Source organism: Lissotriton vulgaris, chromosome 1_1, assembly GCF_964263255.1.
Source record: "Lissotriton vulgaris chromosome 1_1, aLisVul1.2, whole genome shotgun sequence".
Lineage (NCBI taxonomy): Eukaryota > Metazoa > Chordata > Amphibia > Caudata > Salamandridae > Lissotriton > Lissotriton vulgaris.
In genome coordinates this window covers 833752738-833778139 of record NC_141685.1, presented here as the reverse complement: position 1 = coordinate 833778139, position 25402 = coordinate 833752738, and the positions used below count along the sequence as shown (strand labels likewise).

At 46.5% G+C, this 25402-nt stretch overlaps 1 protein-coding gene across 2 annotated transcripts in view; it reads right to left on the bottom strand.

Annotated features, from left to right (window-relative positions):
• The window catches only part of LOC147747972 (cytochrome P450 2D4-like), a 179475-nt gene that overhangs the window by 93349 nt on the left and 60724 nt on the right, over positions 1-25402 (bottom strand). For both annotated transcript variants that reach the window (XM_086957408.1, XM_086957417.1), the window contains exons 2-3: positions 6625-6796; positions 141-293 (exon numbers count right to left, since the gene is read on the bottom strand). In XM_086957408.1, coding sequence (XP_086813534.1) covers positions 141-293; positions 6625-6796 — 325 coding nt within the window. The remainder of the gene's footprint in view (positions 1-140; positions 294-6624; positions 6797-25402) is intronic.

Genomic DNA, 25402 nt, shown 5'->3' with positions numbered 1-25402 from the left:
AGTCCACTAGAGGTGTAGTGGTAATATCCTCCGCAACCCTCACCGGCTGACTTTGCCCACTAAATATTAAATCAGGGCCAAAAACAAGATTATACCCATTCCCTTCCTTAGGACAGGACTACCCCTTAAATGAGACGTACCTTCTTCCGATTCAAATGCAGAGCAAAGACACATCGCCTCCTCAATCACCCGCTTCTCCAAGGACTTCTTACCCAAACCAAAGTTCCTCAAGGTGGTGATCGCAAACCGCCTCTGCTCCTTCCAGGCATCGCCATACCTTCCAGCTATCACACCTGAGGGGGTGGAGACCACAGCAAAAATGATATATCACAATACTGGTAATGGCAGCACAGCAATCTGGCAAAAGAATAGATATGACAAATTAGTATTAAAATTTGGGGCTCTTTTATGTGGAACCAACTACATGAGTGCCTTGAGTGCCTCAAAAAGGTTAAACATTGTCACTTCCTCTCAGTCATTGTTCTCCTTCTTTCTTCCTTGGGGCTGCTTAGTACATGGAGGCGTTAACTTCAGGAACCAAATGTGCCTGCATGGTGTGGAGGATTAATGAATCCTGGTAAATACCATTACCCGAGCACAAAGTATTTATCAGGTGCGGAAAATTCCTCTCATTCTGAGTAATCCCAAGAAAAGTGGAGAATTTCATGAATAATTTCTATTTTCAGGAAGAAGTTCTGCATGTATCAGATTCACCCCACTCCCGAGGGAAAAAGAGGATGTGATTATTCCAAACTCGGAAATACCGTTTCTGATGTGGAAGGAGTTACAAGTATACACAAGGACTCCCGAAAGAGTAAGTTGAAGGAGTGTATTGGAAAAAAGTGTATAACTAATCCATTCTAAAATACATCAATTAGTCAACAGGTGTACGGACATACATGTAAACATGTCATCATCATCATCAAAAACTTTATTGCTGCTATTTCAGCCATAAAAGTATTTCCAATACAATAAAATAGGTTACAATATATCAATAGCAGGAGTAAAAAAAATAAATTCTGGTATTTACAGGTTGAGTGAAGGTCAGGGTAGAGTAACAAGTAGGGAAATTTCATGTCAAAACACTTATTTTGAAAACAATAATTTAACGATAAAAGCATTTAAAAAATATTAGGAAAACCTTAAAAGTTAAACGTCCGTATTCAATGAGGCAACCCGCTTACAAGCACTCTGTCTCTCACACAGAGGCGATTTCCACAATGTTACTGTTGTATAAAATTCGCATTTCATAAAAATAGCCACAATAACTAAGTGCCATTCTTCAGCAAATACCTTCGTTTTCGCCACATAGCAAGGAGAAATTTAAAACTTACAACAACATAGACTGGGTTTGTATCAGTTTTTAGGATCCTAAAAAATTCACAATGGTTCCTAATACCCAAGTTTCTGCACAGTTGAATGATCCATTTGGACCTGGACTGCTTGTATGCAGAGCAGAAAAGCATTACATGGGTCATTGTTTCCTCCTCCACCATGCATCCAGGGCAGAGGGACTTTGTAGCACCCGCCCACTTATTAGTTACTGCAAAGAGTGGGAGCGGCTCATATCTGAATTGCAAATACAACTTCCTTGCTAAGGAAGGCTGTATTGAGTCTAACACAGGCTGAAATCGGTAATGGGACTTAAAGTCCAAGAATCCATACGTTAGACTAGTGGTTTTAACTGCCTTAATCAAACTAGTGTATTTATAGTCTTTCACTGCTTTAGCAACTTGTTTCTTAGGGGTGGCTACACACGATTCCTCAGGGGTAGCCCATAGATCTTCTCTACCCACGGCCCGGGAAGTATCCCTGACAAAAGACAGCCAAGGTATACTGCGTACAGCCACCATTACTGACATTACCGCTTTTAATTCCTCCCTGTAGTGTCTCAGCTCAGGTGTACTCCACAACCGTCGCCAATATAGCAGCGGTCGTGTTGAGATTAGATCCACCACAGGGAGGATATCTAAGTCCAACCGTATCGGCACTAGGGGTGTATTTATTGGCAGAGCCAAAATTTGTCTGATGAACTTTTTTTCAGTAAGTGTAATGGCATTAGATGGGCAATGTCCCCAGAGTTCGGCCCCGTATAGGGAAGCAGTCCTGGCTTGCACCTTGTAGATCTCAAGCGGTGGGCTTATAGCTCTTTTAGCACAGGTCTTTTGGACTTTCATTATTCCCCCTATTGTCTGGGCTAATTTCAAATTTGCCTTTTCCATTTGGGGTCCCCATCCCATCTTATCATTTATAGATAGGCCCAAGTAGTCAAAGATATGAACCCGCTCAAGTGGCCTATCATCCATCAGCAGGTGAGTGAGCATTGAACACCCTGTATTTCATTTTATTAATATTGTCTATGAGGTTCCTTTTTTTGCAGAACTGGTCGAACTCCTTTAGCACTCGCTGCATCCCTATTGATGATTTCGAGAGGAGCAGAGTGTCATCCGCAAACATTAGTGCGGGAAATTTAGATGATGCTATTCTTGGGGAGTCCAAATCCTTTGCGGCAAGCAGATCTTCAATAAGACCATTTAGAAATAATGAAAGAAATAATGAAAAGATGGTTGGGGCAAGGACACAACCTTACCTTACCCCCTTTCCCACAGGAAAGGGCGCTGTTAGTTGACCATTCTTACCGCATCTCACTCTGGCATATGTGCCCTCGTGGAGGGGTTTGAGTTGGAAACACAAATATGGTGGAACTCCCATGTCCAGCAAAATACTCCACAGCTGGTCGAGGTCCACCATATCAAACGCGGGCTTCAAGTCCACATGCTTCCAGTAGATCAACTGAAGCCTAAACAGTTGGTCTATAGTTGAGATTTTAGCTCTGAATCCTGCTTGCAGCGGAGTTAATACCTCTCAGTCTTCCATCCAATCTTGAAGCCTACCTAATAATACCCTCCTATAAATTTTTTGCGTGACATCAATAAGGCTGATTGGCCTATAGTTCGCGGGCTCAATTGGGGACCCTTTTTTGAAAATAGGGCCGGTGCTGGGAGGCCATGAAGGATTGCATTAAAAAGTGACAATAGATATGGGATCCACACTGACTGCTCATTTTTTAACAGATCCCCAGGATTTTGTCCAGTCCTGGTGCTTTGTTGGGTTGTAGCTTTGCTAAGGCTAATGCTACTTCGCCCATTGTGCACAACGGTATATCCCATAAGGGGTCAAAATTAAGATCGCATGGCGGAGCCTTACTGGCACTTAGACCAGCACACAGTCTTGAATATAATTCTTTAAAATATAGATGCCAGGATTCTTCATCGATGTTTGGATCAACGGTGGTCCTGCCCTCGGTTTTCCCTGAGTGGACCAGATTCCAGAATGTTCTGCTGTCCTTCTGGTCTAGGGCATTCTTAATAGCCTTATGCAGATCAAAGGGAGAGAGAGGACTAGGTAGGCTAGCCCGTATCCCCTGGGTTATATGTATAGATCAATGTGGACTAGCTAGTTTAGGAGGGGTATAGATGACTCAGGTACGTCAGACAATAATAATAAGGAAAAAAGCACTGTTTTCCTTATAAAGCCCTCACCCACCGACCTAGTCGGTGGCATGCTTCATCATCGGGCCCACCACAGTGGCACCGAATGTGCCCCGGGTGTGCTGCAACGCCAGGTGACTGCGGAGCTGGTATATTGCTGAGTGTGCGGTGAAGGGGTGAGACAAGTGAAGATTTAAAAAGCTATACAGGAGGTCCCAGCACCCGAGGGTTAACAATTTTTAATAAACTGGGCCTCTGTTAGCAGGTTAAAAAGGCAAAGGGACGTAAGGAGTGCTATGATGACCTCCAGCGTCCAGTGTGGTCTACATGTTTCAGCCAGTGCCTTTTGAATTCTAAGCTGGCTTTCCTCAGGACCAAAGAGATATGTGATAAAGTGCAAATTAATTTATAAAGAACTTAAATTAAGTGTTTGTGTCATATTTTGGCTATGTGTAGCGCACGCTAAGGCGCTGTAACTGTTGGAGGGGGATTCCCTCAAGCTTTTTCTGTTATTTCTTTGTAAAAAGCCTCATGGGTTGCCTGGCAGAGAAAGAGACCGAGTAGTTCGGTCTGGTTCCTCCTTGGACCTATTCGTCCTTCCGCGGCGCACTCATATCAGGCATCCACATTCTGTCCATCACCTGTTTTGTTTGCAATTACCGCCATAAGTGCGCTGGGGATGCTCAGACATGGGTCCCAGGCACTCCACACCACTGGAGTCAAGCTAGCCGGGCTGATGAGAGGTGTTACCTCGAAACCGGTCCGGTCCTCGGATGCTTGATTCCGTTCTGGGAAGGACATGGCTTTTGTAGTTCGGACTGGACTGTTCCCATGGGGCACAGGGTCAGAGCTGATTTGCATATCGCCATTGTCTAACCCAGGGTGGTGTGGAGTGCAAAAAAACGATGGATTTGGGCCCAGATCTTCGGACTGGGGTGAGTGTGTGACATTGATCCACATTCGGTCCATCACCTGTTTTGTTTGCAAATTCCGCCCTAAGTGCGCTGGGGATGCTCAGACGTGGGTCCCAGGCACTCCACACCACTGGAGTCAAGCTAGCCGGGCAGATGAGAGGTGTTACCTCGAAACCGGTCCGGTCCTCGGATGCTTGATTCCGTTCTGGGAAGGACATGGCTTTTGTAGTTCGGACTGGACTGTTCCCATGGGGCACAGGGTCAGAGCTGATTTGCATATCGCCATTGTCTAACCCAGGGTGGTGTGGAGTGCAAAAAATTTATGGATTTGGGCCCAGATCTTTGGACTGGGGTGAATGTGTGACATTGATCCACATTCTGTCCATCACCTGTTTTGTTTGCAATTACCGCCATAAGTGCGCTGGGGATGCTCAGACGTGGGTCCCAGGCACTCCACACCACTGGAGTCAAGCTAGCCGGGCTGATGAGAGGTGTTACCTCGAAACCGGTCCGGTCCTCGGATGCTTGATTCCGTTCTGGGAAGGACATGGCTTTTGTAGTTCGGACTGGACTGTTCCCATGGGGCACAGGGTCAGAGCTGATTTGCATATCGCCATTGTCTAACCCAGGGTGGTGTGGAGTGCAAAAAAACGATGGATTTGGGCCCAGATCTTTGGACTGGGGTGAATGTGTGACATTGATCCACATTCTGTCCATCACCTGTTTTGTTTGCAATTACCGCCATAAGTGCGCTGGGGATGCTCAGACGTGGGTCCCAGGCACTCCACACCACTGGAGTCAAGCTAGCCGGGCTGATGAGAGGTGTTACCTCGAAACCGGTCCGGTCCTCGGATGCTTGATTCTGTTCTGGGAAGGACATGGCTTTTGTAGTTCGGACTGGACTGTTCCCATGGGGCACAGGGTCAGAGCTGATTTGCATATCGCCATTGTCTAACCCAGGGTGGTGTGGAGTGCAAAAAAACGATGGATTTGGGCCCAGATCTTTGGACTGGGGTGAATGTGTGGCATTGATCCACATTCTGTCCATGACCTGTTTTGTTTGCAATTACCGCCATAAGTGCGCTGGGGATGCTCGGACGTGGGTCCCAGGCACTCCACACCACTGGAGTCAAGCTAGCCGGGCTGATGAGAGGTCTGTCCATCACCTGTTTTGTTTGCAATCATCAAGTAGTGCTCTCAACAATAAAGACAGCAGAAAACGTCTTCCCATCTAGGCAGATGAGTCACTTTGTAAACCACTGCTCTACATTAGGCATCAGGTATAATGTATGCTTGGTAGGCGTTCCGGAGCAGAAAAGGCTTGTAGAAGTGTTGCAATCTGAGATTTCACTGTGCCATTTCTATGGCCTCACTGTGTCAAATCATTACACTTAAAGCAGGCATAAGGGGTGATGCAGGACTTTTCACATGGGGATTGCCCCATGTGAAATGACACATTGCTGGAGTTGCGTCTGTTTCCAGACACACTCCATCAATGCGCCATTTTTGTGCCAACAGATACATCAGGAATACTGATGTATCTGTCAATCCTTGCGACATGGAGTGCCATTCAGTAAATACGGCGAATCCATTGTGTCGCAAGGAGGGCGCACTGAAAAGTGTTGCGTTGCTGTTTTACCGCAGCGATGCAGCACTTTTCATTAATGAGGACCCTGTGTGTGTAAATAAGGCACTAATGTGGTTAAAAGCAACTTTACACTCTTCCTGCGATTTATAGCCTGTAGAGAATTTTATTACGTATAACTTCGTATAATTTGTTCTCACTACTTAAGATATGACAATGAACTACGCTCACAACAATATAAAAATCTGAAATGCAATGGTCTGTAAATGTAAAAAAAAAACAAGTTTGCAAATCAAGAGACAAAAAATACGGCGAATCCATGGTGTCGCAAGGAGGGCGCACTGAAAAGTGTTTCGTTGCTGTTTTACCGCAGCGATGCAGCACTTTTCATTAATGAGGACCCTGTGTGTGTAAATAAGGCACTAATGTGGTTAAAAGCAACTTTACACTCTTCCTGCGATTTATAGCCTGTAGAGAATTTTCTTACGTATAATTTCGTATAATTTGTTCTCACTACTTAAGATATGACAATGAACTACGCTCACAACAATATAAAAATCTGAAATGCAATGGTCTGTAAATGTAAAAAAAAAACAAGTTTGCAAATCAAGAGACAAAGATTCTGAGTGCGCACCTTGACAGTTGTCCTTATATCCCATAAGATCCATACTTGCGAAATGTGCCCTGTCAGCAAAATCTTCCGATTTGTGGATAAGCACTTCCTTCATTACCTCGAACCCATTCACGACAACCACGTTTTGCCAAGCGAGCTGCAGACTGAAAATGTTTCCAAATTTTTTACGCAGCTGTAAATAGAAAACATAGGCATTGTAGAGGTTGAATGTGCACATCTGCTGTCACCAAGAGGAGGACGAGCCCTGGAAGGTAGGGAATGGAATGACATAAAGATTCAAGCATGTAAAATGACAAAAAAAAACTTGCAAGTTGGCTCTTGCCAGAAGAAACTTTTTTCCCATTTTGCTCACACTTTGCTATGAAACTATAATTTTGGGATCTGGCTACATACAGCTTTAGCTGTCAGCATGAGAAATGGTTACTTTACATAAAGGCACAATAAATGAATGTCTCCCTTTAGGAAGCAGGCAAGCTGGTAATATGTGTACAAGTGTTTTCTGTAAGAAAGTTAATAATAGGGTAGTTTGCGCTCAGTGTGTGTTTGATGGCCTCTACATCACTCGTTCTTTCAATGTGTAATAACATTCAAGAAGTAAGTGGGGTGTAGACACATATAGCATAATACAAGCCCTGACATAATTAAGGTAGTTTTCTGCACACTGTGCTGGCATAATGTTGATAATTCGCTCAAGAATATGGCCTTCCATGGCATTTTTGGACGCATCATAAACATAAGATAAGTATGTAATGTCATGATATTTTGTTGACACTCATGGCACGGTGGTACCCATTGCTGCATAATGCTTGCACTGGCAAGATACTGGCAATTACCCCCAGGTCCCTCCTGACCTCGTCCCATTCCTTAAAATATGGAGATGACCATCTCCACGACAGATAAAAGAAAAGGAACATGCTGGGATACCCTACCTGCTCCTTCCCACTGGGAGTACATAAGCGGTACCAGCCCAGCATGCAGCCTGTTCTTTTTTCTGTCTTCCGACAGAATGGATGGAGTTTTTGCTTTCTCTTACCTGCGGTGGCTTCAGGGTCGTCTCGTCGGGCTGCTGGGCTGTCCTCTCCGTTCCTGAAGTCCTCCTCTCTGTGGGACACGTCGTGCTGCTGGGCTTCTCGACGTCCTGCTGCTGCTCCGCGTTCTCCTGGCCTGTCGGGCTTGCCAGGAGCCGCGTTGGATGCCGCCCGGCCCTTTACGGCTGGGGTGCTGGTTCTCCCGGTCCTCTTCCGGGTTGCTGTGCGCGTCTCCCTGGGGCTTGGCCGGTTGTGGGTGACACGCTGCTCTGGATGTTGGCGGATTCCTGGGGGCTCTGCTGGGCTTTGCTCCAAGGTTTCCGGCCTCCGTGGTGTTTGCTTGCCTTCGTTCCCCAGGCGTGTTTCGCCGGGCATTTGCGATCCTTGCTTGGTGTGGTTCCTGGATTGCTGCTGTGTCCTGGGGTTCGGTGCTTCAGCCGTTTGCACTGCTACGAAGACTGGGTACCGCTGCAACGTTTTTACATGAGGCTTGGACATGTGGCGGGCTGGCTCTCTGGATTCTGGATGGGTTGCCGTGCAGTGCCTCTGTGATGCGATCCCCTCGTGCTGTGGGGCCTTGGCCTTGGCAATATCCTTGGATTTGGGGCTGTCTCATTCTGGCCTTCCTCTGTGGTGTGGTCTGCTCTGCCTGGCGCTGATGTCCTGGAGGGCACCTGGGCAGTCTCTTGGAGTTGGAGGGCGGTGGGCTGTTGGGGCGCTCCTCCTGCCCTCCTGGTGAGTACCGCGTAGCGGTCCCAGTTTCTTTCTTGTTTTACTGTGTGCCCGGGTTTCCTGCTGTCTTTCTGTTACAGGTTCCTCCTGGGCCTGGTCCTGGGCTCCCTGCCTGTGGCCGGTGTGGTTCTTGCTGCGGCCTCGGCGGGGGGGGTGGGCGGGGGGGACTTCTCTGCCTGGCGCTGGTGGGCGCCTGTACAGTCTGTTGGGGGTGGGGGGGGTCTGTTGGGGCCCTCTTCCTGCCCCCCTGGTGAGTACCGTGTATATTGTGTCCCTGTTTCTTTCCTGTTCACTGTCCTTGTGGGCTGTGTGGCGGTTAAGGCTGTGTATGGGCGGGTTGGCCTTGCTGGACATGTTCCCGTCTCTTGGCCTGTTGTCCGGGGCTGTTGCTGGTGGGAGTCATCCTCTGGGCGTCTCTCTGCCGGTTGTGTGGGGTGGGTGCTGTTTTCCACCTTTTCCTCCGCTAGTATCCGCTTGTCACTTGGTCTCCTGTGCTGCCTTGGCTCTTCTGCTGCTGGGGTTGCTGTTCCGTGCTTGCTGCCTTGGTTTGCATTCCCCGTGCCTCCTCGGCTGGTTGTGTTCTGTTGGTCGAGGCGGTGGGCTGGGGGTGCGTTCTTCCTGCCTCCTTGAGGTCCTTTCTCCTTCTCTGGAGTTACAGCTTTGGAGTGGTCCTGGGGTGTTTCTCCTGTTGTGGGGTCCCCTGCTTCGTTCGGGTGGGCCCCCTCCTTTTGGCTCTCTCAGGAGTTCTTCAGCCTGCCTTTCTTGCTGAGGGGGGTCCCCTGTTGCTCGGGCCCCCCTGCACTGCGGTTGTTCCGCCCCTGGTGGGGTGCGCTTGTGCCCTTGGTGTGGTGTGCATTCCCCCTTTTTTTCTTTGGGGATGGGCGGTTCTCGCTTCCTGCCTGCGCCCTGGTCCTCTGTGTTCCTGAGTCGCCTCTGTTTTCTCCTGTGTGCCGTTGGCTTGCCTTTGCGGCGTGGATTGGGTTTCTTTTTCTTCCTGTTCCCCTGGCCTGCGTGCTGTTTTGGGGGTTCCGGTTGGGCCTTGTCGGACTCGTGTTCTGGCCTTCTCCTGCTGCTGCGGCTCCCTGTGCTTTCTGTTTTCTTTGCTGTTACCATCTGGCATGTCCCTCTGGTGCTTGTTGCTTGGAGTTGGTCGGTTGCCGCTTGTGCTGTGCTCTGCAGCTGTGTTGCTCTGTGGCTTTGGCTTCTGGTCCTCCTGCTGCCTGGCCGTCCCTGGTGGGGTGTCTTCCTGCTGGGCTGTGGCTCGCTTTCTGCGGCCTGCTGCCCTTAGTTCCTGGCGTTCCTGTGGGTTCGGTCCTGGTGCGTGCCTGTCGGGTTTCTGCGGTATCCGCTGCTGGTCACATCTTGCTTCCTCTCGGGTGCCTTGCTTGAGCCCTGCTCGGGGCTTCTGGCTTTTGGCGGGTTCCTGTGTCCTCCCCTTGTTTCCTTGTCCGGGGGCTGGTGGGCCCTTCCACTGTCCTGGTGGCGCCTTGTCCTTGTTCAGCTGTTGGCTCCGGGTCGGGCTGGTTGGGATCCTGGTGGGTCCTATTGTTGTAGGATTTGCTTCTCGCCTTCTGCCTGGTGAGGTTTGGTTTCCTGTTGTGGTTTCCTTCTCCCCTCTTGTTTTTCTGGATGGTGGGTTGTGCTTTGGGGCTTTGCTTAGCTGGCCGCTCTTGCCTCCGGTGGTGGCTGGGTCGTTGGCTCTGCCTTGGTGGGGCGCTTGTTCTTCATGTCCCAGGCTCCTGTGCCCCACCCTGTTTACCGGTCCTGGCTGGGCTGTGCCCTTTCTCTGCTGGTGGGTTTTGGGTGTCGGTCTCCCCGGGTGTGTGGCCTCTCTGTGACTTCCTTTCGCCCCTTGGTTCCTGCCCTTCTGTTGGTTCGACCGGGGTATGTGCCTGTTTGGGTGCCGGCCTGCCTGCCTGCCAGCCTGCCTGCGGTTTTTCGCTGTTGGGCGCTTCTTGCTCCTTTCGGGTGCTTTTGCTTGCCCCATGCTTTGAGTGTCTGCCTTCTGGTGGTGTCCCCCCCCATTGGTTTCTGGGGGGGGGGGGTGGGTTTGTTATGCCCCTTCTCTGTTCTGGTGGGCCTTGGCCTTTTTGGCAGTGTTGGCTCGGGGTTCTCCTCGCCTGTGGTGGCTGGGATTTGTTGGTCTTCCTTGGCTTTTGCTTTGGGTGGCCTCTTGTTCTTGGGTTGTTCGGCTCTTGTGCCCTGCCCTGCTGGCAGTGCCTTTTCCCTGCTTGTGGGGTTTGGGTGTCTGCCTTTCCAGGTGTGTGGCTGGGTTTCTGCTTCCCGCCCCTCTCGCTCAGCCTTGGGTTGCGGTTGGCTTTGCTTTGGCTCTGGGGCTTTGGGGGCCTGGCGTTGGCCCTGTGCTCCCGCGCGGGATGTTTTCGGCCTGTGCCCTTTGCTCTCTTGTTGGTGCTGGGGTGTTCCTTTCCGCTTCCTTGTTGAGTGGTGCGCCTTGGGCTTCTTCGAGCTCCTCTACTTTGCTTTTGGTGCCGGGGTTTTTCCCGTGTGCTCTGGGGGCCGGGGCTTTGCCTCTGTGGTTTTGCCTTTCCGGTCCCTGTTTTGGCGTCCCGTTCGCTTTGCGTTTGGGTCGCTGGTGCTCCTCTTGGCTCGGTTGTGTTGGTCTTTGTGCTGTGGGGCCCTTCTTAGCTTTGGGTCCTTTTTGGTCCCTGCTGGGGTCCTTTCCTGGCTGCTCCTTCTCTTGGGCTTTGTCGCGGTCCTGGGATGGTCTTCGGTCCTTTCCGGGTCCGCTCCCTTCGGTTGGCTAGGGCGCTGGGTCCGTTTTGTGGGCTCTGGGCTTCCCCCCTCTGGTTCTCCTTTCTGGGGAGATCTGGCTATGGTTGGCTGTTGTGCCTTTCCTGGGCCCCTTCCTGGTTGGAGGTTCCTTATTTGGCTCTCCTTCTGGGTCCTGGTGGTGCGGTGTTGTGTGCCTCCTGGCTGGCTGGCTTGCCTGTTCTGCGGCTGGTTTCTTGGGGTTGGGCTGTGGGCCTTGTTGTTGGCCTTTCTGCCTTTGGGGTTTCGCCTTCGGTGGTTCCGTGGTGTCTCCCTTTTTCCTCCTGGGGGTCGGTTCCTCCTTTCCGGTTCTAGGGTTTTGGTTTCCCTGGTACCGTGTGGGCCTTTGTTGTCTTTCTTGGTTTGTTCGCCCTAAGTGTGGCAGGGTATGCTCAGACGTGAGTCCCTTGTTCACTTGGCCACGGGATTCAAGATAGCCTGGCTGATGAGGATGATGAATCCGAAACCGGTCCCAGGATGCTTGTTTCCGGTCCAGGGAAGACATGGCTTGGCAGTTCGGGCTGCACTCTTCCCATGAGGCACAGGGTCAGACTGATTTGCATATAGCCATGTCTGAACTGGGGTGGCTGAGTGAACTAAAGAATGGTGATGGATTAAACCCAGATCAGTTGACTGGGGGTGAGTGTTTGATTTGTTCAAACGGTCCGTCCATCATCCCCTTTTGTATCGCTTTGTTCGCCCTAAGTGTGGCAGGGTATGCTCAGACGTGAGTCCCTTGTTCACTTGGCCACTGGATTCAAGATAGCCTGGTTGATGAGGATTATGAATCCGAAACCGGTCCCAGGATGCTCGTTTCCGGTCCAGGGAAGACATGGCTTGGCAGTTCGGGCTGCACTGTTCCCATGAGGCACAGGGTCAGACTGATTTGCATATAGCCATGTCTGAACTGGGGTGGCTGAGTGAACTAAAGAATGGTGATGGATTAAACCCAGATCAGTTGACTGGGGGTGAGTGTTTGATTTGTTCAAACGCTCCGTCCATCATCCCCTTTTGTATCGCTTTGTTTGCCCTAAGTGTGGCAGGGTATGCTCAGACGTGAGTCCCTTGTTCACTTGGCCACTGGATTCAAGATAGCCTGGCTGATGAGGATTATGAATCCGAAACCGGTCCCAGGATGCTTGTTTCCGGTCCATGGAAGACATGGCTTGGCAGTTCGGGCTGCACTGTTCCCATGAGGCACAGGGTCAGACTGATTTGCATATAGCCATGTCTGAACTGGGGTGGCTGAGTGAACTAAAGAATGGTGATGGATTAAACCCAGATCAGTTGACTGGGGGTGAGTGTTTGATTTGTTCAAACGCTCCGTCCATCATCCCCTTTTGTATCGCTTTGTTTGCCCTAAGTGTGGCAGGGTATGCTCAGACGTGAGTCCCTTGTTCACTTGGCCACTGGATTCAAGATAGCCTGGCTGATGAAGATTATGAATCCGAAACCGGTCCCAGGATGCTTGTTTCCGGTCCAGGGAAGACATGGCTTGGCAGTTCGGGCTGCACTGTTCCCATGAGGCACAGGGTCAGACTGATTTGCATATAGCCATGTCTGAACTGGGGTGGCTGAGTGAACTAAAGAATGGTGATGGATTAAACCCAGATCAGTTGACTGGGGGTGAGTGTTTGATTTGTTCAAACGCTCCGTCCATCATCCCCTTTTGTATCGCTTTGTTAGCCCTAAGTGTGGCAGGGTATGCTCAGACGTGAGTCCCTTGTTCACTTGGCCACTGGATTCAAGATAGCCTGGCTGATGAGGATTATGAATCCGAAACCGGTCCCAGGATGCTTGTTTCTGGTCCAGGGAAGACATGGCTTGGTAGTTCGGGCTGCACTGTTCCCATGAGGCACAGCGTCAGACTGATTTGCATATAGCCATGTCTGAACTGGGGTGGCTGAGTGAACTAAAGAATGGTGATGGATTAAACCCAGATCAGTTGACTGGGGGTGAGTGTTTGATTTGTTCAAACGCTCCGTCCATCATCCCCTTTTGTATCGCTTTGTTTGCCCTAAGTGTGGCAGGGTATGCTCAGACGTGAGTCCCTTGTTCACTTGGCCACTGGATTCAAGATAGCCTGGCTGATGAGGATTATGAATCCGAAACCGGTCCCAGGATGCTTGTTTCCGGTCCAGGGAAGACATGGCTTGGCAGTTCGGGCTGCACTGTTCCCATGAGGCACAGGGTCAGACTGATTTGCATATAGCCATGTCTGAACTGGGGTGGCTGAGTGAACTAAAGAATGGTGATGGATTAAACCCAGATCAGTTGACTGGGGGTGAGTGTTTGATTTGTTCAAACGCTCCGTCCATCATCCCCTTTTGTATCGCTTTGTTTGCCCTAAGTGTGGCAGGGTATGCTCAGACGTGAGTCCCTTGTTCACTTGGCCACTGGATTCAAGATAGCCTGGCTGATGAAGATTATGAATCCGAAACCGGTCCCAGGATGCTTGTTTCCGGTCCAGGGAAGACATGGCTTGGCAGTTCGGGCTGCACTGTTCCCATGAGGCACAGGGTCAGACTGATTTGTATATAGCCATGTCTGAACTGGGGTGGCTGAGTGAACTAAAGAATGGTGATGGATTAAACCCAGATCAGTTGACTGGGGGTGAGTGTTTGATTTGTTCAAACGCTCCGTCCATCATCCCCTTTTGTATCGCTTTGTTCGCCCTAAGTGTGGCAGGGTATGCTCAGACGTGAGTCCCTTGTTCACTTGGCCACTGGATTCAAGATAGCCTGGCTGATGAGGATTATGAATCCGAAACCGGTCCCAGGATGCTTGTTTCCGGTCCAGGGAAGACATGGCTTGGCAGTTCGGGCTGCACTGTTCCCATGAGGCACAGCGTCAGACTGATTTGCATATAGCCATGTCTGAACTGGGGTGGCTGAGTGAACTAAAGAATGGTGATGGATTAAACCCAGATCAGTTGACTGGGGGTGAGTGTTTGATTTGTTCAAACGCTCCGTCCATCATCCCCTTTTGTATCGCTGTGCCCTGGTTTTTGCCAGGTCTGTTTTTGGTTAGGCTTTTTGCTCTCCCTGACCTCTGTTGTGGTGATTGCTGGTTTTTTGTCCAGGTGCCTCCTGCTTTGGGGGTTTGCCCCGGTCTTGGTCGTTTCTGGGGCGCCGGGATCTTATCCCGGTTGGTTGCTTCGGCTCTTCGGAGTCTCTGCGGGGGTTGGCTTTTGGTCGGTCCTGCCCTGTGGCCTGGTTCCTCTGTGGTTCCCTGTTGCTGCCCTCTTTTCGGTTCTGCTGGGGGCTTCCCCTGCAGTGTTGGGGTGGTCCCTCTGCTTTGTTCCTTCCTGGTCCTTCGGCCTGTCCGCCCTGTGCAGGCTGTTCTTTTCTGCCCTTGTCCTTTGGGCTGGGTTGGCCTGTTGGTCCCTGGTTGTTTGGTGGCCTAGTGGGCCCTTGGGCCGGGTGCTTCGCCCTTGGGGGTTTCTCGCTGGTTGGTTGCCCTTTCCTGGCTCCGTTCTCTGTTGGGGCGCGCGCGCTTCCCCTGGGCTTCCTTTGGTCTTGGGGGGGGGAGGGGCTTGGTTTTGGCCCCTCTGCTTGCTCCCTTGGGGGCTTTGCTCTGCTTCTATACCTCCCTTCTGGCTTGCCCGGTTGGTGGTTCTTGTTTCCGTGGCAGTCCCCTTCTGGCTTTTGGGGTCTTGGTTCGGGCCTGTGGGGTGCTGTTTTTTGGTCTGGTGCCCTTGTTGTTGGTGGGGTTACGGAAGGCCGGGTTCTCTGCTTTGGTATTCTCCATATTTTAAGGAATGGGACGAGGTCAGGAGGGACCTGGGGGTAATGTCCTATTACTTACCGGTAATCTTCATTACTCCTGGTCCCGTTGACCTCGTCCCCTTCCTTACTTCCCTCCCTCCCTCCCTTGCGGCCGGCCTTCCTGTTGTTGGCTTGGTGTTTTCAGGCTGCATGCTGGGCTGGTACCGCTTATGTACTCCCAGTGGGAGGGAGCAGATAGGGTATCCCAGCATGCTCCTTTTCTTTTTTCTGTCGTGGAGATGGTCATCTCCATATTTTAAGGAATGGGACAAGGTCAACGGGACCAGGAGTAATGAAGATTACCAGTAAGTAATAGGACATTCTACATATAATGTAGGTATTGTCCACAGGCCTGATGCCATTCTTGTAATGGCATATTATTGTTAATTCTTAGAATATTAAAATATTATGAATTCTGCAACAGCCTACAACATTCGTGTAACCTATAAATCTAAAGAACTGTTTAACATTGTGGAGAATCTGAGTGCCAGTGATAGAACTTCTCTCCCGGTGGTCCCCACTCAGGAGCTCTGCAATTCGTTAAACTCCTTTTTCTTTGATAAAATCTGCACCATAAAACAAAGCATCCCCACTACTCAGTCCCCCCTCCTTCTGGCTGACACCTTTTATAACTCTGCGACCCTGGAATTCTTTCCCCCCGTTGACAGTGCCATTTTATCCAAACTCCTCGCCAAGGTTAAATCAGGTTCCCTTGACGACATCTGCCCCCCTCACATTCTGAAAGAAGTGGGAACTAGCATTCCCGCGGGTATACTTTCTATGCTGAATGGAACGCTCACTCAGGGTAAAGTCCCAGACAAATTTAAAAAGGCCCTTCTTATCCCCCTGATAAAAAAAGTAGGAGCCAACCCGCTAGACCCGCAAAATTATAGGCCCATATCCTTGCTGCCTTACTGTGCCAAACTTCTGGAGGCTCATGTCTGCAACAGCATTTCCAAATTTTTGGAAGAATCAGAGTATCTTGCACCTAACCAGGCTGGCTTCCGTCCATGCCATTCCACTGAGGCAGTCATTCTTTCGGTGCAGAATACTTTGAGGCGGAATGCGGAGGAAGGGATCCATCAGGCTCTGGTGCTACTAGACCTCTCTGCTGCGTTCGACACGGTCGACTATACCATCTTGGTCGACCGTGTCGAGCAGGCAGGTCTCAGGGGCCCTGCGCTGAGCTGGATTCGCTCATTCATCACTGGCCGTACTCAATCTGTCAGATTGGGTCCCTTCACTGCTCCTACTATACCTACCATCTGCGGAGTTCCTCAGGGCTCTTCGTTGTCACCTTTGCTTTTTAATTTGTATTTACGTCCCCTTCTGTACTCCCTTAGAAAAGCCAAAGTTACCATCTTCAACTATGCAGATGATTTGCAGCGCATTTTCCCTTTGAACACCAAGGACTCTGTGGTAGAATTCCAAAACACCATGTCCCACATTTTGAGCTGGATGAACTGCAATCATTTGAAACTTAACCCAGGCAAGACCGAACTGGTCTTGCCTGGACAGAGTGCACTCAGTTGGAACCCCAGCTTTTGGCCTTCTAGCATGGGAGCCCCTCCATCTAAGTCATCCTCGGTTAAGAGCCTGGGAATCTTTATCAGCGAGGACCTCTCCCTAAAAAAACAAGTAGGAGCAGTTGTATCATCTAGCTTTTTCCAGCTGAAGAAAATTAAGAAAATCGCTTGCTTCTTCTCTCCGGCTGCCCTCACACAGATTGTCATCTCCCTGGTCCTGTCCAGATTAGATTTTTCCAACAGCCTTTATTTTGGGCTTCAAACTGGAGAGCTAAAACGCCTACAGCTGGTTCAGAATCAGGCAGCTAGACTTCTTCTGAATCTCTCTAAGAGGCAGTCTGTTAGACTTGGCTTGATACAGCTGCACTGGCTGCCTGTTGAGCAGCGTGTGGCTTTTAAAACTGGGTGCATTTTATTCAAGTCTCTTCATGATTCTGGCCCTCTATTCATTAGAGACATGTTTAAGAGATACATCCCTTCCCGCAATCTCCGGTCCATTCACAAATCCCTTCTGATCGTCCCCTCCTACAACAGGAAGCGTCTCGGAGACAGCTGCTTTGACCATCTTGCAGCTGGCTTCTGGAACTCTCTCCCCCTTCATCTGAAACTGAATGACAACATCCTCAGTTTTAGACACTCCCTGAAAACCTGGCTCTTCTCTCAGGCGCATTGCTGAGCTGCTTATTCTCTACTGTGACTGACGCGCCACGTTCCTTCCTACAGCGCCATGAAGCCCCCAGGCGTACGAGCGCTTAACAAATACATACTAACATTAACATTATCAGCACCCAACCATGCGCTGACTCACTCAATCGTCCATGCACTCACCTATTCATCCATTCATCAATGCACTCACCCATTCAACCATCAATCCTTGCAGTCACTTAGCCATGTATATATGCATTAGTATTCGGAAGCGGATTGTCTTCAAATCTATGACCCTGATGCACAAGGCTCTTTTTGGCTCAGGCGCTGGATATTTGAAAAAAAGACTAGTCTTCTACCGCCCGGCTCGCTCACTGCGTTCAGAATCCCTCTTCACTGCTGTGGTTCCACGCGTGAGGAAGGCACGTACTGGGGGGCGCTCTTTCAGCTTCAAGGCCTCCCAGTTGTGGAATTCGCTCCCTTTGGCACTGCGTAGTACCCCCAACCTGCTTCATTTTAGGAAGAATTTGAAGACGTGGCTTTTTAACCTCTCTGTTTAGGTGGTTTTCTTTTTTTCTTCTCTATCGGGGTCTGTTTTTATCTGTTATGTTGATCAAACACTGTAAGTTGCCTGTGGAAAGCGCCGGGACACTCTTTCCGAGTAGCCGAGCGCTATAAAAATGCAATTTAACATAACATAACATAACATGTAGAGCAAACCTCGCTAAAAAGCAACAGAGCACTGTACATTACATTGGGTATTGTGAAAAAATACAAGACCAAGTACATTAAGTGGGGATTACTCTAATAAATTTCATGATGTGAAACTTTACAGTGACTCTGAATTCTTTGTAGTTTGAACATTTATCCCACAATGTTTATGGATAAAGATCATCCAAATATTTTTGCGAATAAATTGACCAGGGATTATGCTTTGACAGATCCTTCCAATGAACAGTTTTCTAAGATATCCAGAGCCACTTCCTTAGGTGTTTCTCTCCTTAAGCAATATTTCAAAAAAAGGGGTTAAAGCCATGAGTCTAATTCTAGTTAAATTTGAGCCTGTTTACTAGATGGTGGTAAAAACCATGCGGAGATCTCAGTCTCCAAGGTGGAGATCCCCCTGTGGTAAAGTATAGTGAACTTTTCCCTATAATTTACCATGTAGAGATCTTCACCCTGACCGCAGTCTCCCTGTTGTAAACTAATTGGGAAAATAATAAAAAGTTTATTAAAGTTGGAAAAGGTTTTGGTAAAATATTTGTTTAGTTTGAAAAGCTTTATTTCGATACATTGACCATAAAAGCAACACAAGGGTTAATAAAACATATATCATTATCACAGAAATTGACAACATTGGTACAATTTTGCATCCAGTCACCATAGAGCAAACAGTTAGAATAAAGTGCAAGTGCGTATGGTCAATACATATACACAGGGAAAAAAATTAGGAACAGTACTAAAAGCCACAATGGGTATTAAAAAAGTTTTTAAAACAGGTAAAAATACTCTCTTTTCTTTTTAAAAAAAGTCACAGTTAAAAATTGGTTACTGTAGGTCATTTTAAAAGTATTAATAAACCTGGGCAGACCATGTACTATATTTAACCACTACACGGAAGGCTCCAAAAACTTCCTCCTCATACACCACATTGAGAATAAAAAACGGGAAACAGAGTAGACTATTGGGAGGTGGAGCTCGGTTTTCAATATTCTATAAGCCTCGCTAAAGTGTCTTGTGCCCATGTTCTTACAAATTTGTACAAGCCAGCGTCTTCTTGGCGACCTATAGGAGTCACACTGGAAAAGAACATGCACCTCAGTTTCGTCCACTAAACCACATGCAGGACATTCAGTCATAACCTGTCCCCCCCATTTTTAAAAAATATTTGTATGTTAAATATTCATGTAAATTAATTTTATATATTTTTTAAAGTAGAACTGAAGAACAACATCTACAGCACTACTAACTAATGTTTAATTAAAAATAATTTGATTTACAATAGATTGAAATAACATTAATATTATTTTTCTCAAGATGAAACAAAACAATTTAAAAAAGAATTTCCACCTAAAGTATACAAAAAATGCATTTTTATTATACATTATTAAACATTAAAAGTGATGCATAAAATTAGCTAAAAGTAATGTAATTATATTTAATATAATTTGTTACATACATTTCAAATGCAAAAAAGTTATTAAAATATTTGATAATTACATTGGAAACGTACTATTTTTATATAATTTTTAACATTAAATATATGTATTCATATGTACCGCTCTTAACACAATTGGAGTGGAGATCTCTGCACAGAATAAGATAGGTGAAGCAAAGGCGTAAACTCCACATGCAGGTTTCTGAGTAACATTTTGTAGTACTACAAAACATACTACAAAATGCAGAAGGGAATAAATCCCTTTGTCTGTAAAGTACAAATATTTCGAAACAAAAATATTGTGGACCAGAATATCGTCATAAGCAGGTAAGTATATTGATTTGACTATATATAGCATTGTATTTAATTAGATCTAGATATTAAAATGTAAAATATTGATATAATAAAATGAATAAATAAATATATTATTTAAAAAATGAATATAAAATACAATAAATATATGTAGGATTTTAAAAACAAGAACAAACAATTAACACAAATCAATTACATTACATGTTTTAACCCCTTCTGTGCTAATGACGAGCCCAGGCTCATCATGCAGCACGGTGCTCGTGTGCTGGTGACGAGCCTGGGCTCGTCATGAGCCGTGGAATGCTCACACGCGGGGCTAATTCCCCCGCTGTGCTGAGTGTTCCATTGCGCGGGCGGGTTCATGACGAGCCCAGGCTTGTCACCAGCACACAAGCACCGTGCTGCATGACGAGCCTGGGCTCATCAGCACCGCAAAGCCCCTTCCCACCGCACCGCGGGGGAATTAGCCCCACGGCGAAGGGGTTAATATTAATAATAATATACAAAAAAATAAACATATACATGTATGTAACAAACATATAGCAAATTATATCAAACATTTTAAGAATATATTGCGTCTCACAACTTAGTAATAGGAGGAATTTGGAGTGGCAAGTTGTAATATTCTCACTCCAAAATAAACAAAAAAGAGAAAATCTTGGACTTAAGAGGAGTCACATTTACTATTCCCACTCCAACATAAGCAAAAGTAGGGAATCTGTTGAACTTTGGAGAGATTAGATTTACTATTTCCACTCCAATCTGAGCAACAGTATGGAAAGTGTTGGACTTTGAAGGGTTGAACATTTACTATTCCCATGCCAACATAAGTAAAATTAGAGAACATTTTGAACTTTGGAGGGTTCATATTTCCTATTCCCACTCGAATCTTAGCAACAGTGGGGAAAGTATTGCACTTTGGAGAGGTAAGATTTACTACTCCCACTCCAATCTAAGTAACAGTGTTGAAAGTGGAGGATTTTGGAGGGGTCAGATATACTATTTACACTCCAATTTGAGCAACAGTATGGAAAGTTGTGAAATATGAAGGAGTCAGAATTATTATTCCTACTCTTATCTGAACAACTTTAGGGAAAGTGTTCGGATTCTGAGGGGTCAGATTCACCAATCCCACTCTAATGTAAGCAAAAGTAGGGACAGTGTTGGGCTTTGGAGGGATCAGATTTGTAGTTGCACTTGTAATTTGTTTAAATAAAACATTTAAATGTAAACAAAACAAATAGAATTGTAAAAATATATTTAAACTATTACATGTTGTCATTAATTGGAAAACAAAATAAATGTTTTATATTACAAATAAAAAACACTTTAAAAATTATTACAATTATTTTTAGCTAAAACATTTCTCACCCAACTATCTAAAAAGCAAAAAACCACAAACAATTTAAATTAATAAAATAATTAATAATGTTTAAAAAGAATCATATTACATTAATGACTAAATAAAGCAATTAAATTTGATGCACGTAATAAATATACAAGTAACACAATGTAATACATTAATAAACGTATTAACCAATCAACAAACAAATAAAAAAATAAACAATGAATTAAAGAGCTAAGGCATATTTTGTCTTGCAATGTGATACTTAAACATATGATAACTGTATCTTACAAACGGTGGCCACATATAGGTAATCATGGCTGAATTCTTTGCATATCATTGCTACACCCATAATTAATATATAGAAAGTATAACCGGAGTCATATGCTGCAATACATCACTCCTTGAGATGTTATTGGGTTGCATGTCAAGTGATGTCACAACTTGTGATGTCTCTAAGGGAGAGGACTGTTAAAGGGAGCATGAGGCCTGTCCAGCTATGTTAGGCATTTTGGTGAACGGATGTCCATTATTCTGCCTCCTTGAGTTGGAATCTAAATACCATAGTTGCTTCTAATAATAAAGGTGTTGCAATTAGATGACCATGCTGCTCAAAGTGTCATTTAGTAATTTCGTTTTGGTGCATTCATCAGTAAAATTCTAATATTATTCAAATATTAAAAACTTTTGCAACGTTCTAATCATATACATATAGTGAGTGTTTTAAATGGAAAAAGAAGGGGGCATATTAGCAAGGGCAATATTGCCGCTTTAGCAGGACTTTTTCCCGCTAAAGCGGCGATATTTGTATCGCCCTATCAGCAAGCTGTCGCTAACAGCAGTTATCAACAGCTATTAGGAGATAGCGACTGGTTTGGGGCCCGCTTTGCATGTCAGCGATATTTATCGCTAATGACATGCAAAGTGGGCATACCCAAACTGTTAGTGACTGAAAGCAGTTGCTAACACAGCTATCGCCTATTAGCAACGCAGGCTTAGCAATAAAAAAGTCGCGCTAGACTCAATTATCGCTAGAATCTAACGCCTGCTAATAGGATGACTTACCTGTGTACTCAATGGGAGGTGGATTGTCAGGTTAAGCCCCCATTGGCGTTAATGCGTGAATATCGCTGGATTTCCAGCGATATTCACGCATTTTGCCGCTATTGCTCGATATTTTAGCACAATGGAGAAAAACATTGCTAATAGCATGTTTTCTCCACTAACATATCCAGCGATAGGCAGCGATATCGCAATTCCGTGCTAATATGCCCCAAGGTATTTAATTACAATGTGATTATCAAGCATGACTCTATTTCAGGCAGGTGGCAGAACAGAAGGAGATCTAGGACACACAAGTTCACACCATTCCTTCACAAATAAATAGAGTTATCCATTACGTGCTTAGGTTAATGCACAAAATGATTATAGGATATATCTTAACATTCATGATTGGACTAAGGGATTATCTTCCCAAATGCTATTGCCAGGCTGAAGACAAACCAAACTGCTGAGATACGTATATGTTCTGATTTTAGAACAAAGTAACATATATCGAAGAAAATCTGGGAGCTGCACAAGCACCTAGAGCTACAGCGAGTTGACAGTAAATGCCTAAGCAGCTTGCATAAATATATTCTCAGAATTTGACCAAGCTATACAATGGAATGAGTAGCAATTGCATTAGACTGGCTGGGAAGCAATTCCTTTGATCATAACTGATAATGGCAGTGTTAAAACATTCTGCACCTCAAACACAGGAGAGAGGCATTTCCTATAATGTAAACCTGTAGCAAACACAGTCAAAGTGTTTCGTATTGGAAGGCTTCTGACAAATGCAATAGAAAGAGGTTTTACATTGTGAACTATGTGATGGATGTAATAAGGAGGGCCTTTACATTGCACTGGAAAGCCGTAAATTGCATTGAACGGCAATGTCAGTACATTGTTACTGCCTACTGCCCTGGAAGAAACTAACCCTGCTAGTGCCCATCTCTGCTATTGTCCCCTGCTGTAGTACCACAAGCTCAATCAGCTTTAGGGCTGGTTGCTGCTCAAAGAACAGCAATAGTCCATCATGCTATGTATGTCAGCAGCAGCAGGTACACTGCAACACAGCATGACACACTGTAGATTCCCCACTCCAAAGATGGCAATTGTGTCCAAAAGTAAAGATTTGAGGAGACGTGAGGTGCGCTGGAGGGCAGTATGTGTTGAAGCAAAGAATAAAATGGCCGAAATGCTGTGGTGCACTTTGCTGCAGCTGTTGCTGCTTTATGCTTTTTGTGATTGCTGCCAAGCTTACCACAGATCTGCTGCCCATCTATTCCAGTAAGTAATGACGGTAGTGTGGGGGGGGGGGGGCTTTGCTGTATTATGCTATTTTATCAAGTGCTCAAATACGGAGCTCATAGATGCATCCATGAATAAGCTCTCGGGATCACGTTCAGGGAATCAAATGTGCCTGGTTATGAACCAGCTGCTCCCGTTTAGCTCACTGCACACACAAGCACCCTGCCGGTGAAAGGCATTTTGCTTCATATGGGCCCTGTAGGCCCGAATTACATAGGTAAACTTACACGTTTGGTCTCAACTTAGACCAAGCACCTAAGTTTACAACTTTGGGAACTCAAAAAGGGCATTTAAGAGTACTGTCTTTATGCCCGCACTCTATAACTTCAAAGTGATAGGATTTATGTGACAATCGTGCTGGCTACTGAGGATGTGCTTGAGGAAGGCTGTACAATGTTATTTTTTTCTAGCACACAACAAAATGTAACTGTCTGTAAATGAACTGGGCAGATATTTCAGAATGTATCGGAATTAGAAAAGCACAAATGAAGCAAATATTTAGGAAAATCTGGTGTGGTGGAAACAAATATTTTATCAAAGCTAATCAACACACTGTGTGATGACATTTCCATATATTATCATTATGCGCTATATACTTTTATAAGTAAAACTGAATGTCTGTTCAAATGTAATGGTTATGTAAATTGAATATGTGTTGTCTTTAATGGCAGTACGCTACCACACCATGCATAACTCACTTTATCCCACTTCACTCAACTCTGAAACCCTGCACACCACTGCAGTCTGCTTTGCATCACTCCACACTATGCCACTCCACGCCCCTCCACACTGTGTCACTATACTCTACTCTAAACCATTCCATTCTACACCACTTCACTCAACGCCTCTCTACACCACTTTACTCTATGCCAATGCACTCAACCCAACACTACTCTATTATGCACCACTGCACTCTGTCACTGCACTCTACGCAAATGCACTCTATTCTGTACAACTCAATTCTACTCCAGTTCACTCTATGCCAGTTCACTGTATCCCACTCTGCTCTATGCCACTGTACTCTACCGCAAATGCAAAAACAACAGTTGATGGACAGAATGCAGTACAATGTCATACGTTCACCCCAGTATAGAGATCTGGGCCTAAATCCATCTTTTTTTGCTCACCATGCCATTCCAGTTTGAACCCAGCCATATGCAAATCAGTCTTGACCCTGTCCCCAATGGGAACAGTCCAGCCCGAACTGCCAAGCCAGGTGCTCCCTGGACTGGAAACAAGCATCCTAGGACCGGTTTCGGGTTTTCAGCCCTCATCAGCCAGGAAAGCTTGAGTCCAGTGGCATATAGAGCACGGGACTCATATCTGAGCATACCCGTCCCACTCGGGGTGACAAATGCAAAAACAACAGTTGATGGACAGAATGCAGAACAATGTCATACATTCAGCCCAGTACAGAGATCTGGGCCTAAATCCATTGTTTTGTTGCTCACCATGCCATTCCAGTTTGAACCCAGCTTTTTGCAAATCATTCTTGACCATGTACCCCATGGGAACAGTCCAGCCCGAACTGCCAAGCCAGGTGCTCCCTGGACTAGAAACAAGCATCCTAGGACCAGTTTCGGGCTTTCAGCCCTCATCAGCCAGGATAGCTTGATTCCAGTGGCATAGAGAGCATAGGACTCCCGTCTGAGCATACCCGTCCTACTCGGGGTGACAAATGCAACCCTTCATCCTACTCCAAAACAATCTACTCTGTGTCAGCTGCCTTTGACACCATCTCCCATCAGATCTTGATCAGAAGACTGTGGAAGTGTGGTGTCAAAGAGCAGGTTTTAAAATGGTTTATCAGTTATTTGTCTAATCGAACAACCACGCTGCAAATAGACGAGACTCTAGCCAGTACTCGACCTGTTACAAGAGGCGTGCCTCAAGGCTCTATTCTCAGCCCCTCGCTTTTTAATGTTTATATGGCCCCCCTGGCCAAACTTATCAGGGCATACGGTTTCGACGTGTTATCATATGCGGATGACACGCAAATACTGGTCACCCTCGGCCCTGATGTAAACAACACCAAAAAACGTTTTAAAAAGTGCTTGATAGAGGTAAAAAACGGGATGAGTTTAAATCATCTCCAGCTGAATGGCGCCAAATCTGAAATTATGACATTTGGGCGAGCAAGCGTA